General features: G+C 34.3%; 1 protein-coding gene across 1 annotated transcript in view; it reads right to left on the minus strand.

The window, feature by feature from the left end:
• Nucleotides 1–17,467, minus strand: part of ADCY1 (adenylate cyclase 1) — a 162,655-nt gene that overhangs the window by 58,403 nt on the left and 86,785 nt on the right. The window contains exons 4-5 of the mRNA XM_053952726.1: nt 16,943–17,054; nt 6,929–7,056 (exon numbers count right to left, since the gene is read on the minus strand). Coding sequence (XP_053808701.1) covers nt 6,929–7,056; nt 16,943–17,054 — 240 coding nt within the window. The remainder of the gene's footprint in view (nt 1–6,928; nt 7,057–16,942; nt 17,055–17,467) is intronic.

A 17,467-nucleotide genomic window follows, 5' to 3' on the forward strand; every position in this document is an offset into this window, starting at 1 on the left:
CTGCAAAATTGTTATTAAAATAATATTTTTTGGTGCCACAATAAAGGAAGATTCTTAATTTCTGTGAATGAATGGCATGCTATGACTTGCACTCTGCACAAAGTTGTGCACACTCAAAAGACACCTTGAAACTAACAGTCTTAAATATTACATGTTATTTAATAACACTCTACATAGATTTTTGTCAGCTCTTTCTGTTAGAGAAACACCTGTCATTCCACAGTCCAGTTACAATCCTAAAAGTGATATTATCTCTGAATAAAGGAAACTGACTATCACTGTAAGAATTTATTTTCACTTGATTTTCCTAATTTGAATTTTCCAATGCATTTAATAGAAGAAAACCTTAAAATGAGACTCTAGCCATCATTTTCCCTTGGCCTTCATTGACCAGATTTTTTTTCAAGTGTCATACAGTTACACTGGATTTTGCAGAGATGCCTTTAGAAAGACTTTTCAACTATTTCAGAAGTTGTACTTGTTTAAATACAATTAACAGAAAGGTCAGCATAGATCAAGATGTGGGATGTGCAGCAAAGATACCTGGCCTCAATTTAAATAAGAAACTCTTCACCTATGAAGGTATGTTCCATGTCAGCAATCACTAATGTCAGTAACATGGAGATCTCTTTTGTCTCACCGGGAATCTTGGCATAACACATTTTTCAGTCATATTCTATGCAACAGCACAGAAAGGCTTATGGACAGCTTTCTGAAAGATTAAATATTTCCTTGTCCTATTCCTACTCACTGCAAGTCAGCTCTCCCTTACTCAGTATCTGTTCCCAGTCAAGCCTTGAATATGATTTCAAGGAGTTCTAAAAGGATTCTAGTGTTACAAAGCTTTGTTGTGCACACGGTTTGACAGATCTTTGAGGAAATAAAAGACCCTAATACCATAAGCCACCCAACAATAAGTGACCACACTTTTTATCTTCACCTGAGCATGTGTATTGTGTCATTAATAGATTGACCTTACACCAAGCCCACCTTGCAAGCCAAAGCCCTTCAGGATAACACCTTGCCTGCCTATGTTCTCCTGCATAATTAAGAACCTATATAATAATCTTAATTAATGAACCTGAAAAAGTTTGGGTTTCTCTGATCACAAATGAGTGTGGGTTTTTTTGTTGGTTCCCTCCATCCTCCTCCATTTAAAAAAATATATAAAACCTCAGACTAAATGTATGTGGAAAGACAGTGAAATCCAGACACTGATAAAGTTCACTCAAGTCTTTGAAATTGCTTTATCTGACTGGGGTAAATTTAGTCTCCTTTTAGAAATGTTAATTGAATAACAAAAAGTAAATGGAAAAAAAGATGAGCAGAGAAATACAACATGGCTGACCATACTCCTTGTAAAATAAGCTGAACTGTATAATGCATCAATGAACCATAAAGCAGAATCTGAAAACACTTTATGTTTTGAACAAAAACTTTCCATAAATAGTCACTTAGTCAAAAATCTAAACTGAGAATATATTTCTACCTCTTCCCCAGAAGGTACAATGTGTTTCAGAGATGCTTTCATCATTATTAAATTTAAGTAGGAAAAAAAAGGTCATGAGAAGTTCATTACATTTTTGAGTTTATCTTGTAGACCTTTGTGCTCTTTATGCAGATAATTTCCATAAACAAACCCCAGTGAACTATCAAAAATTAGGAATATTAGATAATATATAAAGAAGAGGCTTCAAATTTAAATTCAGAGCAGTACAATGATCATGTTCCTAAACAACATCAACATTTCTACAATAAAATATCACAAAAATGTCCAGTGAGGTATTTTAAATTATAAATACTTTCTGAGAAAATATTAGCACTTCACAAACAAGCTAGCAACAGGAAAAAGAAGTTTCTCAAATAAATTATTCATTATAACTGTAGTTCCTCCCCCTTTTCTGGTGCTTTTGGTCAGCCAGTGATGAAACCCATTGAAAGGAGACAGTTTGAGCATCAACCTTTCCAGTGCAAAAACCTCCCCAGGTACAAATAAGCCCAGCTTCCATCAGTGAGGTTTTACATTATGACTGGTGGAGTCATTCAGATTAGGTGGAGTGATCCATTCAGGATAAAATCACCTATGTGGCACAGAAAATAGCTGATAAACCCTACTGTGTGCCCAGTTCTCAAGAAGTAAAGGTTCATGGACCTCAGTTTCCTTCAGACCTCTTCAAAGCCCACATGCAGCAGCAACATTGAATCAGAAGGTCAGATGAGACTTATTCTAAAGTAACCCTTCCCCTCCCCACTACACTACGTGTAAGTTGAACTAAAACAGTGAGGAGCAGTTGCTGTGATCCACAGATGTGCTCCTACTGTGCCATGCTCTCTGCTACTACACACAGTCAGTGATGCAGCTAGTGATGCAATTCCCACTGAGTCGGTAATAAAATGACATCCTAGTAATGTGCTAACAGAAGAAGCATCATGAAAACGTACTGTCTGTGTACAGACAGAAATTATTATGGATTCCATTAAAGTTTTGAAAAGTTTATGAGTGCTAACTTGAGTATTTTGACCCAGTCCAAAATATAGTATTTATATACTTCTCACTCAGAATCTCTCTTTATTTCCAGTTGGAAACATTACAGATTATCTCTTGCTCTGCAACATTATTGAATGCAGGTAAATAAGCGTGTCAGTTCACCACATTTCATCTCCTAAGAGGAGTTGCTGTACTGAGCCAAAGAATTGTTTAATACGATTTGTATCCACTGATGAAGTGCTGTCTAGGGAAAGAAAAAATTAGTAAGAATGTATAAAATTTCCCCCATAACACTTGCTTAAAACAAAACTCTAGACAGCTTTTGGACGAGAGAGGGAGGGAAGAGCTTTGTTAGCTGGGCATAACTTTTCTACATGGCAGTCAGCAAATAAATATATCTATTTAGAAGGTAAAACATTGTAGTACATGAGAATGAAACTTTCAAATGTGGCAATCAATTTAAGTAAGGTGAAGAGAGTACTTGGCCTAACACAATGTTCATAACCAAGGTGAAAACATCGGCCACATTAGAAAAATACATATATTAGAGGCACTAATGAATATGATAATTTAAATTATATTACTAACAAAAGCATGACAGTCAAAACGCATGTGGTAGGAGCAACATCGGTGGTATTGAACACTTCCCTCATTGCCGGGCACTTTAAATGACTCTAAAGTAGAACAAACACCTGGCCTGTACTGAAGCACTGACACAATGGCTGCAGAAGTTCTTTTAGAACAGAATCAGAATATGACACTATCTGTTTTGTCAGTTTTTAAGAATAAAAAGCTTTTCCTATAATTATTTTGGTTCTGTTCCCTTGAAGAAAACACTTTGAGGAAGGTGGATGAAGAAGGGGGAAAAAAAATTAAATCCCAAATGGGAGGGAGGAGAAAATACCTTGTATTAAAACTAAAATCCTCTTATAAACTTTAAAAAAACTCTGTTTTTTCCTTATAACACATAAAACTATAAAAAATAAAAATATTCAAATTAATATAAAACAAAAACCTCCATACTAAAATAAACAAATATTAAAATAACTATAACCCCATAAAAAGTTTAAACAAAAAAGTCCTATACTTACAAAAAAAAAAAAACCCAAAACATCTGTTCCCAAAAATAAAAATAATTTTTAAAATAAATAATAAAAACTTACCTTTAAACAACTCATCTTTAACACAACACCCCATAAATCAACATAACCCATCAACAAACTATAAAAATGCTTATAAAAAAAAAAATCACAATACAAAATTCCCCAGGCAGCTGCTATTCATAACAAAATTAAAAACCACAAAAAACTATTTTTCCTCTTTAAAAAAAATCTCCATAACCTTAACAAAAAAAACCTTCTCTCCCTAAGTAAACTAAAAAATAAGATATTTAAAAATAATAAACTAACAAAAAATCTTAAATTTAATTTCTTTACATTATTAAAAAAAAGAAAAAAGTGTTCTAAAAGTTTTTTTTAATTCTTACTACTTTTTCCCCTTCTAATTACTTTTAATAAAATTTTCTTTATACCCTTTTAAAGTTTTAAATCTACTTTACCTTTCTCCTATTCCTATCTCACAACAAAAAAATATGTTAATAATTAACCAACACCAAACCCACCACAATCTTTAATACATTAACCAAAAAAATCTCAAAATTAAAAAAATCTTAAATTACCAAACCAAAACTACTACATGAAATTGGTGAAACAAACACCTGACCTGTACTGAGGCACTGACACAATGGCTGCAGAAGTTCTTTTGGAATAGAATCAGAATATGACACTATCTGTTTTGTCAGTTTTTAAGAATAAAAAGCCATAATTATTTTGATTCTGTTCCCTTGAAGAAAACACTTTGAGGAAGGTGGATGAAAATGTGAAAATTATTATTATTATTAAATTTTAATTATTATAATTATTTTATGATACATTGAAAATTATGTTCTTAGATGATACATTCAGCACCATATTGAAGGATACTTAAATGACAGTTATGTAGAGCATGAAGAGAATGGAATGTATCAATTTTTGTGAACACATTCAACTCCAATCACAGAACCAACAATTAGCCATGGAAGTTTCTATTCCTTGATTTTCCAGGAAAAAGAAAACAGCTCTTGTTAGTTCATATCTCTGGAATGGACACTTTTGACAGATCCATCCCATGAATCACAGTTTGGGTGATTTTATTTATTTATTTATTTATTTATTAATCCTAGGTAACATAACAAATTTATCACTAGGGATGACAAATTCCAAGCATAAATTTACAGTGCCAAGACCTGAATTTTACAGTAAAGTGAATAGACTTTAAAAAGACTACCAGATGGCATCCATCTGTGCATGAAAGGAGAAGTTTAAAAAATATTACTTTGTTTCTCATGGAACTGATAAGCAAAGTTTAATAATCATACCAATACAATATAAAATGCTGCATTCCGACTTCACTGTCAGAAGCTCCTGATTTCTCCTTTTCATTTACTAAACACATTTTAAATCAAATTAGTCTGGGGAATCTCTCTTCTAACTTTAGTTTCTGTGAAGGAGAGAGACTAATTGTGCTTATGCACAAAGAATGCAGAATATATCCCTAGCTATCAAACAACCTTAAGTAGATCTGGCATTGTCTTAAAACCTTGCCTCTTACACTCTTGCTCTCTCATCATGCTCTGACCACTAACTAAATAAAACACCTAAAATTTATGAATTTTTAAAAAATTAAATCCTGAAATGGCCAGTTATCTTCTATTATAAGCTGTGACTAAACATGCCTAGATAACATACTACAGCTCATCCACATAAAATTGCAAAGTTGCTGATGCTTCACGGGACCTCTGGAAATAATCTAGACCAACATACTTCCTTCAGAGAACAGCCAGCTACAGAAGTTTGTCCAGAACTGTGCCCAGCTGGGTTTAAATCTCTCCAAGGGCAGAAATACTACAACTTTTCAGTGGAACTTCTTGAGTATCTGACTACCTGCACAGTAAAAAAAAGTTTTTCTTCTATTGAAATTGAATTTCTTACATTTCAGTTTGTGCCCATTTCCTCTTGTGCTGGTGCTGAATGTCACTGAGAAAGGTTTGGCTTTGTCCTCTTTATTCCCTCTCTCTAGGTATTCATCTGCTTTTGTAAGAATTCCTCTGAGCCTTGTCTTCTGCAGGCTGAACAGCCCCAGTCCATTCTTTTCTAATTCAACTCCTTTTCCAAGTTTACATTATCATGTCAGTAGCCAAAAAGATATACCCTAAAAAGGGAACATGTTTATTTCTAAGAACAAAACTGAAACATTCTAAAGAGGAAAGTTCGAACATCTATATAATACCTTATTTGTATACATGAAATACAGCACAACTAACAAATTAAAGATCAATGCTAGTTTTAAAAGAGGATGAGAGCATCATCTATTGCTTTCCAGGGATTTAATAAAAACCCCAAACAAACCAAAAGGCTTTTGAAAAATGTGTACAAGACTGTACATCTAATTATGTTTCCAAAGGTCAGGGCTTCCTTATAAATAGAGAATCCATATACTGCTGAAAGAATTCACATATTCTTTTAGGCTTTTATATTACCATAGACTATCATAAATTATAGATTAAGAGATTACAAAGTATTTTATCAATTTAACAATGCTTACAAATGTGATGAACTTGCATTGAATAGGGGAGAAAAGAAATTCATTTACCCAACTTTTCATGCTCTGAGAGATTTTGTAGTATGTTTAGCAAATGAAAAGGAGAAGTGGGCAATACAGTAGTGAGGAAATTTTCCATCTTTATCCTTTTCCTCCTATCTAATGAAATAGATCTCCAGTTTCAGCTAAAACCTCATTCACAGTTCTCTCACACCCATGTTTTTTGCCTTGGCAAAATAATGATCAATGTAGACCTCTCAAGCATAAACAAAAATATGAGCAGCAAAGTAAATTTCACGTTACATTTCTGAAAAGCAGAATAAATGAATGGTTTAAACACTACATTAAAATAGAATAATCAACAGGCTATGATTCTGAGACTGCAAGCACATATACAACAGGCATACATCAGGACTGGTTTTGAGCTTACATACTGGTGTGCAAAGTGAGCAGTGTTTATCACTGCAAAGCAAGACATTTTACTCCTTTCATTGTGGCAATAGGCAATAGGGTATATTTTCTTATTTCCTATTAACTTTCTGCCACCTATTCAGTACATGTATGTGCCTCTACATACTCAATTTGCACACGTACTTGCAGTAATTAAATGGAGTGGAAAACCAATGTCTAGAGTGGCCATTCCTGCAATCAGGGTCCTGTGGCCTGAATGCAAGAGAGTGACTTGCCAGGGGAGTAGTGTTAGCAGACATTGATTGATGTTTTTCTAAGAGCACACATCCTTAACACTACATAGGAGCTGTTGCAGCACTCCTGTCTGGGTTCACCATGCATGGTACTTACGTGATGGTGTCAATCATATCCAGTCCCATTTCAACACAGCAATGGGCATGATCTGTTTTGGGCTGGGTCAATCCTGATACACAGTAGTAACAGTCCCCTAGGATTTTTATTCTTCTGCAATGATTTTCCTTTCATAAAAACAGAATGGGAAAAGTTTTACTATTTATATAAATATTCCAATATTAACAGGGTAAAAATCTTCTCCAATACTATGCAATAATTCAGGGAATCTTTTTGTGATCAAATGAGGTAATTTACTGTTTGTGAAGTCTGGGTTCCCCATACACAACAGCTGACAGACACATTTGTTTATTTATTTGTAAATAGACAATATATTGACACACTGGCACACTGGACATCAGCCCTGCATTGTTCAACACACATGGGTTAACACTGCTTAAAGATATAGTTCTGAACAAGTGTTATTGCCTTGCCCTCATGCTAGGTTAATATGAATTCAAGATTTGCAAGGAGACTTCATATCTGTATGAACTCAAATCAAAGGACTGAGGCCAAACTACTGCTGAATATTGCGAAATGCTTGCATTCTGAAAAGCTTTTGTTTCAAATTCAGTTCAAACTCACCAGGAAAGATTATTTATTTATCTGTAAAGGTACACACATTTTTGCATTACCTATTCATAAACCACAGTTTACAATACAGCATAATCAGTATGACAGACTTGCAGATGAGAAGCTAGTCAGTTTGCATTACAATCAAATATATCTCCTATTTGCATGAAGTTTAATTTCTACAGCCAAAGAACTCTGGTAAAAACTGTCCCATTAAAAAAAAAATTATTATGGCATGTCATATTTGCAACATCCATCTGAGCAGAAAGTTCATTTCTAAACAGAGAGCACATAAAAAATGCCTTTAAAAGAGCAGTACCTTTAACTAATAAACTATGAGGAGACATGAAGAAATTATGGTATCTTTTAAAACTAGACTATGGCAACTTCTACCCATTTAGAGTGTAACACAGAGAAGTAAAGGGCAACTTCTACCCATTTAGAGTTTGACACAGAGAAGTAAAGAACCTGATTAAATGAATCCAACTTACAAAACTGGGATTATTCCAGTAAGCATCATGAAAAATTAACTACTGTGAATATGATGGGAGCAGATCCACAAAAGTCTGGTTCTTTTCCCAGCATGCTCTGACCAATATAGAATTAGTATGCAATATAGAATTCAGCAACAGAGCATTCCCACACCTCTCTACTTTGTAAGTGGTACTCAGTATTGAACAAGTACTATAAATAAGAATTATTCATGCATGGAAGAAGGTACAGTTTGGGAATGTTGGCTTATCTACTCCTTTTTATAAATTAAACAGCAAATTCAGATCTCAAATCAAAGAGGAGACCTGTCTTTTTGGGTATGCTTAAGTAGTAGAAAATGCTTTTCCAGTTGTAAGTACTTGACATTTGCTCTTCTGTACATCAGGATTTTAAATCATTGCTAATATAAATCATCATTGCTAATATATATTTTAATGAGTACAAGCATAATTCTTTTAGAAGAATTATCACCATGGCCCTAACAGTATTCCTGCAGCCTACAGCCAAAAATGCTGCACCAATTTTACTCAGACTTTTTTGAAATCCTTTGCTAAATGCTATTATATAAGTAAAAATATTGATGCACACAAAGTAATATAGAGATCTCAAAATCTTCGTTGATATAGAACAGTCCTTTTAATTCAATGTTTTTGGACACTAATCACTACATTTTTTAATGGAAACTACCAAGTTTTTTACTAGATTCCACTAGATTATACTCTCAAAAAAAGGCTTCCCCTATCCCCCCTCAATTTTGGGCAGATCTTGAAGCACTAGAGTATGCTCAGTAGTTAAAGCTGAAGCCTGCTTTCCAAAATAAATTCACTTTTGGCCCACACTTCAAAATCTTCTATATGGCCATTTTCATCTTCCAATTTGGTGTAGATGATTTGTGGCCAGGCAATGGCTATTTGACCCTTAGGAAAGCTATTCAGAAAAGCCATTTCAGTAATCTGGAATGAACAACACATAAATGTTAATTAATCAATCTCTCCTATTAGTGTCTACCTCACAATCAAATGACTTGATAACAGCCTGGTAGACAATTAAAGAAATAAAATTAAAAAAAAAAAAAACAAACAAAAAAACCCCACACAAAACAGAGTTTACTCCATTACCACTTTTCTGAGTGAATTTCTTATTTGTACAGGAGAAAAATAAAAGAAGAAGAAAATAAGTGCAACAGTATTTTCTGGAGAGATATTTATCTTCATGGAAGACATATGGCTAAATCACCTGCTGGTTTTGAAATCACTAGTCTGTTTGTTCCTTATCAGTTATTATCCTCACTACCCTGATTTATCAATATACAGTAATCTCTAGAAAAATTGTTTGTTTTCTTTTTCTTCACATATGAGGTAGACTTCCAGGAGAGAGCCACAGTGCAGCTCTGAAAAAGTCATCTTTTTAAGGTCTGATACGCAAATCAATTAAAAAACCCCTCCTCTGTCTTTGCTACATTTCCTCAGCAACTTCCAAAAAATTCTTCTCTTGTCAATATTTTTCACATTTGTGATGCTGATGAATTAATCTGTGATGGTTACAAATTCCAGTCACAACTGACACAAGCAAAGTCTGTTTAGAAGCAACAGATAATTTGGTTTTATGGACATGGTAAAAAGCACTAGAGATTACCAGCGCTGCATTAGGCAGGCAGCTTGCCCAACTGTGGTGCATTATTAAGACATTTCCAAGTGGATCGACAGAAATCCCTCTGGCAAAACTGTCAGTCACAGGGTCAGGCAGTGTGTAGTGGAAGCCCAACTCAGAAAGCAGACGACTTTGAAGCTACTGAGAACTTTATTCACACTTTCAGGAAAGCACTTAATAAATCAGTTTGTTCTATCTATCTATTATGTAAGACTGGGGGTGGGGGGGCTACTTTGTTTAAAACAACTCCGAGGTTTTGTTGTTATGGTAGTTTTTTATTTAATGCATTCTGCCTGAAGAGTGAAGTCTGTCAATTCAGATTGAAAACCTGAAAATTCAGAACATTAACTTCACATTCTTGTACCATAGAAGACAAACCTTTGATATACCCAGGATAAGGTATAAAAGGTATAAAAAACGATTTTACAGTTTGTAAAAAAAGCTTATACATAAATATATATACACTTATATATGTTGTCTCAAAGAAATAATTAAGACTTCTTAAATATATGCTGTCTCAAAGAAATAATTAAGAAGACTTCTCCCAGCAAAACCCATAAGAATGACAGTCAGATGTTCTCTAGAACAAAGGGATTGTAGTGAATAAGTGCAAAAATCTCTTAAAGGAGGATCTTTCTCACATGTCAGATTGCAACAATCCTTATTCTCACTGCTGGAACTTTATTTTTATTAATAGGCTATCCAAGTAAGTAACTGTTATGTGAATAGATTCAAAATCAGGATCAATTTTTGTTGCTTGTAACTCTGTCTGATAGGAGAGGAGTTTCTTTAAAGCTCTTAGTTATTTTGGATATGGCAGACGCTAATGCTGTAATGAGTCCCTGGTCCTCCTTCTGTCATTGCAACAATCTATGTATTTGTACATAGTCATGTGTCATCATGGTATGTGGTACCTATAAGAGTGAGCCAAAGAGGAAGGTCAGATAGACTACAACTTTAAACCACAAGATTTTAAAAGCATAAACATTGAACTCTGTCTTGTAACTCCATTGACTGCAGTGGAATTCTGCCAAGGCTGAGTCTGACCCTGTGTAACTTAATTGCAATATATTTTATGTTTATTATATTCATCCATTTTTATATTCATCCAAATAGTAGCTTTATAACTAACATTAGTTCTTTTACATCTGCTAGTCTCAGCATGAAAAGCCTTGAGAATGAGCTAACTGCAATACTCCGTAGAGTTCAATTTAGCAGAGTAAAGGAGACATACTTGAGAGTTAGCATAAACTTAAAAAGAAGAGTTTCTACAGTGGCAGAAAATATGAAAAGAAAACAAATGCGGTATGGGAAGTATAGGAAGTGTCAGAGAAAATTACTTGATAGGCTCTGACTGGGGAAAGCTGGCCATCCCCAGGTGAGCATTTGTAAGCTTTTAATTTAGTAATGTGTTTGTGAAGTCATTACAAATTATCTACCATCATGGGATCCACATTATGCATGAAGAAATGTAGAATTATTCAGGCCAGCTATAAAAAGGACGACATTAGTTTCAAATGCTTTCCCTCAATTTTATGGGCAATTATATATGCTGACCTAAAATGACCTAAATTTTGTCTATATTTTCATTCTTATAATAAATTCTTTCCTCACTTCACATGAAGTATAATTTTACAAAACTAGAATATTAAAATGTTTTTTAGTTCCAGAGAGTGAAAACCTATGCAACAGTCATATATATTAATTTACTTGGAAATGAAAAAGGATTTTAGCAAGAACGTTTTATACAATCATCATGACTGACACACATGCATGTCTCTTTCCTAGGTTTTATTAAGTATCCTTTCAGATTCTGTCTTTTGATGAAGATACATTCCAGGAGAAGCAAACATAAACCAAATACACTATAAAAATGCTGAAAAATTAAGCTCTAAATTTCAGGAAATTATTATTTTTCCAGATTCCAGAAATACTTTTCTCTATGCTAACTGCACAACAGGTCAGAACAATAAGTGTCAGTACATATGCCCACACTTCAAGCACCTGAGACTGATTGGAACAATCCAATGCAGTCCTATATAAAGATGCAAATTTCAGATTTGCAGTATACAAACTCAGGAATAATTTGGTAATTTACTACAAGCATACAAATTATGACAAGAATTGTGACAAAGAATTAGTATACAAAGCACAATATCCTCTTATCTAAAATAAACTTTAAAATAGGCAAGACCTGCTCTCTGGGGTACTTGCCTATTTATATGTTCCTACTGTATTTAAAATGTTAATTTTTTCCCTTGAAAACTGTCCCTAGATACTTCAGCTTCACTCCACACACACATTATTATTCCCTGATCCTATAGAGTTACAGGCATATTGATTAAGAACACTTTCCTTTAAGAAAGTTTACTTCCTTAGGTCACTCCAGGAGACATCTCCAGATGGCTGATCAGACCTGGATTTAAACTTATGTAGTTGATCTGCCTTAGTGGGATCCTGTGTCTGTGCTGACTTTCAAGGGAAACTGAAGAGACAAGTCTCCTTAAAATTAGCATTTATAAATATCCTGCCCCTCAGTGCCCAGAAATTTTCACAAAGAAGGGTTACATGCTGTAAGTTTATACTTATGCTTTCCAGCACGAATTTTCTCATCTTAAACAGTCCACAAAACTTTGTTTATTTTGTATTTTAAAAATGCATCATAATTATCTTAATATAAACTAAAAGCATTCTATAAATGCAATATAAACAATTTTTTAGAGTGATTATTTCTAGGAAAATCTAGTTCAATGCTCAGCAAAGAACTAACTGTTCTTGACATAGTTAAAAAATACACAAGGTGATTAAGAATATTATCTACTGGTTCTTTGCCTAAAGCACAGAAACAATCTTTTTTCAGTTCAGTATGTTTGAGCTTGAACTGGTAGAAAGAGACACTTCAGTAGTGTTGAAATATGCAAAGCAAAAATTGTAAAATGCTAAGAAGACAATCAGGGTAGGATACTAAATTAAAATGGAAAGAAATAAAAAAAGACTCAGCCTGACAAAGCCTGGAGATATACATAACTGTAAATGGAAAGAACAAGGAAGTGGTATCAGTCTACCTAATAGATGAGATACCAAAAGTGGCATGAAGAAATAAGAACTTTCATTCAGAATATTAAAACCCTCTTCTAGTGATGTCCTTTGAAAAGCACCTAAAATTCTTTTATTCCTGTCAGCTTGTAAATGAAAAGTCTTAGAATTCCAAGGGGCAGAAAGATGGATGCTGAAAAGGAACTATCTGAATCTCTAAAGACAAATAATTAATTCTACATGTAGATTAGATGCCGGAAGTATGTGAAAAAAAAAATGTAGCAAAGAAAAAAGCAATTAAAGGAAATAGAAACTTCTCTAAAAATCAAACCTTTTTCATTAAAATTCAGCTGCACAACTGCCTCCTCTTTTCTATTAAGATGACATATTACAAGTAAAATATTTGGGACATGTCTAAACTGCATCAAAACATAATAGAATTTTGACCACGACAGCATAATGCAATTGATTATATCTCATTAAAATTTGTCCCTCTTATAAGTAAACTGAAGAATGACAAACTGAAAGCTAGCTATAGTACCAAAGGTTGATTGCAAGGCATCTGAAGACCTAATTGAAAGATCAGTTGCTTGAAGCATTTATTGATAATTTGTAATGCAGGATGACCATCAGCAGGGCCAAATCTGAGACTGCACAAAGTTACTCTTGTTTAATGGGAGGAAACCAAAAACCTTCAGAGTAACAGCCAGAACTAAGTAAACTAAGCCTAAGCAGCAGATAAAATCCAATAGAAATCAATCGTTTAGAGTTGAACTTATGAGAAGGTGCCTTGTTATTGTTATGTCCCAAGGGAATCCTTGCACGGACAAACTTACGCAAAATGTTTGTATCAGAATGCCTAAAGATAGTCACATTACAAAACTTCATTAACCAGACATACACATGAACCCTGAGGCATTCATAATAGCACCTTCCCATGTGGATTCTCTGATGTCAGTCTAGGATGAAGTAACACTCCTGCAAGGATACTAATATAATGACACTCATTTTTGTTTATGTTCTTGAGACTCACATTCTTTCAAAGTGATTGAAGATGGCATTAGGACTCAAAAGTTACTGAGGATACCACAAATCCTATATGAAATATGATTACCTAAGACTGTTTCTTTAAGAAACCTAATGGTGCTATGGTGAAAAAGAAAACAAAAAATCATGCCATAAATTTCAGGGAGCATCTAGACAATGCTCTTCATCACATGGTTTAGTTTTAGGTAGTAGTGCAAGGAGCAGGGCTTTTGATTTGATGATCTCTATGGATTCATGCGAACTCAAGATATTTTATGATTTTATGATTTTAAGTACTGCATTCTGATCATCTCTTCCCTAGCACTCAAAGACTCAGTGATCTGCAAGGTAAAATAATGTGTGCAAGATAACAGCTCAAAAAACCATACTTTCTCTAGAGGTGAATAGACACAAAAGGACACGATAAAAGTAGAAATTAATTCTAGGAGGGAGTAGTAAGATCAGGATTTTTTTTCCTCTCTCTACTAACAGAATGGTAAAGTACATTTTCAAAGGAATTGAATGACTTTATATTGAAACCTAAGGTTCGTTTTCAGAACTTCCTATCATGAGTTGTAACTATATCTGAAGTTATTGTGATTAAAAAAAAAAAAAAAGCTATCATTTTAGCATTTCAAAGAGAGCAAAACTATGTGTATTACAAAAAAATAACCCCAAAAACCACAAACTAAAAAACATCCAGAGAATTAGCATATGGAATGAGAGAAATAACGAATATAAAAAGCATAAACCAGCTTCTAAATGCGAGAAAGACAAATTTTAGCAGAATTATCAAAACAGAACTGTCAAAAAGCAAAGACTCATTATTTCTACAGTGTGTCCATGTGTCAAAATGTCAAGATCCATACTGAGGTTCCCAGCAAATATATGCTGTCTTATTATACTTTCCACAGTGGTAATGGGGATTCTTTTAAAACATTATATTTTTAAGACAGGGCAATTGTTTCAAGTAAGGTAGTCATAAACTTCACCTTCCAGCTGGCATTGCTTTCCAAGAAACAGAAGCACACAAACAGTAGCACACAACAGGCACACTCACAGATTGCACTTTCGTAATCACAGGGACCCTACCTGTCACTGTTACACTCTTTAAAGTCTCTGCAATTTCCTCCTTAATCATTCTGAATACTCAAGCATAGCATAGTTTTAAAATCAGCCCAGTCCTCTCTTTTGACCTAATAATGAATACTTGGAAGCTGCTTTAATCAAGAGATTAGAATCCTTCTGAAAAACTGTATTTCTCAGCACATTTCTCTGACTGCAGAAGACATAATTACAAGTTTCCCTTAATCACATCACAAGGTGCTAAGGAAAGCTTGTATGTCTGTCAACCACACCTCAGTGAAGCACAGTCTGAACTAGAAGTACTCCTAAGTAGCAGATCTTCCTCATATAGCTGAAAGAAACCATGAGATTTTTTTTCTGTAAATTTGAAAAAGAATCCTTGCAGGCTTAACAGAAAAACTGAAGCTTTTTTGCTCTTCTGCGATCTCCAAACTGCGTCTTCCATGACCAACAACTGACCTTGCACCAAAGGCTGGCATCTACCTGGTACTTGCCTTCTGGTGTCACTGACACCTTCAGCTGGCAGCACACAGCCATGGCTAAGGGAGAAGCAAGGTAGGGCAGCCATTTCCCTGGCTTCAGGGCCATGACACATCATAGGCTTATATATTTCTGTGTGCACACATGTGATCTTGTGTTATATTACAGTACTTCCCTTTTGTTACATGGCTCTGTATTTCATGGCTATAAAGACTCCACAAATGACAGCACTGTAAGTTTTAAACAAGCTTATTAGATATCTGGTTGACATATAATTAAAATTAAATCAGATTATAAGGAGGACATTTGAACTTCTTAAACCATTTAAGCTCTTGCAAAAGACTATCTAAATGGAAGTTCATTTTTATTTCTAAGGCATAATCTATTAAGTCCTCTGGGCTGAGGACCTGTGCTCTCTATGAGATACTGCCAGTATCTCATTAGTTGCAGTAATGAATTGGTTACAAAAATTAATGCCTAAATTCCCTAGAATTCCATCACATCTCTACTAAGTTAACCTTCTGCTTTTCTTGGAAAAAGGGGAACACACAAGTTTTTTTCTGTTATGACTTGATCATCTAGTGCAAATCAGAACATAGCACTCCATCAAAGTATAACCCACTTAACTAAGAATAGGTCTTTCTCAACCCTAGGACCTTGTGGAGCAGAAGTTTTCTTTCTCTTTGGGATTCTTGAGAGCTGTTTATCAAGAGGGAGATGTAAATGCAAAATATCCACATGCTTTAGATCTCTCATGTGGAAGTCTGCATCAAGGAGAAGTGAGTTTGGACTGAAAAAATGTGAGTGCTATTTATGTCGAGGACCTAAACAAATATTTTCTTCAGGTTGCGGCACTGAGTCTGAAGACAAAATAGCTGGACAGTAGAAGAGCATAATTTATGTGGAAGAGCTTCTTCTCAGCAGTGAAGGTTTTAAGGACAGCTGGCAAATAAGATAGATTTGATGAAGTTCTACTTTGTTCAGGGGAAGACTCAATTTCAACATCTTGTTAAATGTAATTTGAAACTAGATGTGTGACTTTTTCTGGCACAGCAATTCCTCTTATTTCCCATCGAATGGTTCTTGTCAAATTAGGCTGTTTGGAGTTATAGGCAAGGAACATTTCTCTCATTTTCTCTTCTTTGGGGAATCTAGTACAATATAAGTGCAACAACAAAAACATAGGCATCAATTTATTATACACATCCTATTTTGCCTACAATAACCTCTCTGAAAAGCTATCATAATTTATGTTTTAAGGAGTGCTTTTTGTGAAGAATGAGTTTTACTCTCTAGCTTCCTATTATCACAGAAAGTTTTATGCCATACTGCCAATATTCATGTTTTCCATTGTTCTAATTTTTTTGGACGAAGGATAAAATTGTAAATATTGAAAAATTTTCCCTGTTTTGTACAAACAAAATGAAGAACATTGATGGACTGCATGAAAGGGGAAGAAAAGTATATTTAAAAATAGCATTTACATTGTTTTCCTAAACCATTAAAAGAGATTGTTTTTTCTCTAGAATATTAAAAAAAAAGATTGAAGCTTTAGAAATTCATGATACGTGGGGCTGAATCAGTCTATTACAGATTTCTAACATGTATAACTCATGAATCGTTTTTCAGAAGGAAACGTAAATTAAATTGAAATAACAGATTTGTACTTACTGTAGCTAATTCATCAAATTTTCCAAAAAGCTCATTCAGCAGCTTCACTAGCTCTTGGGCAGTACACTGTGATGCCAAACTAGTGAACCCCACAATGTCTGCAAATAAAATACTGAAAAGAAGTAAAGAGACACAGATAAGTTAGTAGAGATCTTCACATTCTTGTTACTCTCTTTCATAGCACAAATGCAACCCAAAGCACGAACTCCAATAAGTCCTGAAATATTATCAACAAAGTGCTAGTTGTAAAAAAAATGAAAAATATTCAGAATAATAGGCATTAGTCTGATGCCGTCAATTGCTGTAGAGAACTCTTAGACACTTGCAATTGCTACATACCTACCTGGCAGATAAGACAAAGCACCTCATTCATAGAGTGCCCAATGAACACTCTAGGAACATGGTGAACAATTTATTCTCTTTGCAGCTAGGATCTCCTCAGCTAAATTGGTTGCAGAGATGGTTTTGCACTGCTAGAGTTCCACAGCCAAACAGATAAACCTTGCATGAGGTTTACTATGTACT

This window comes from Vidua chalybeata, chromosome 1, assembly GCF_026979565.1.
Source record: "Vidua chalybeata isolate OUT-0048 chromosome 1, bVidCha1 merged haplotype, whole genome shotgun sequence".
Lineage (NCBI taxonomy): Eukaryota > Metazoa > Chordata > Aves > Passeriformes > Viduidae > Vidua > Vidua chalybeata.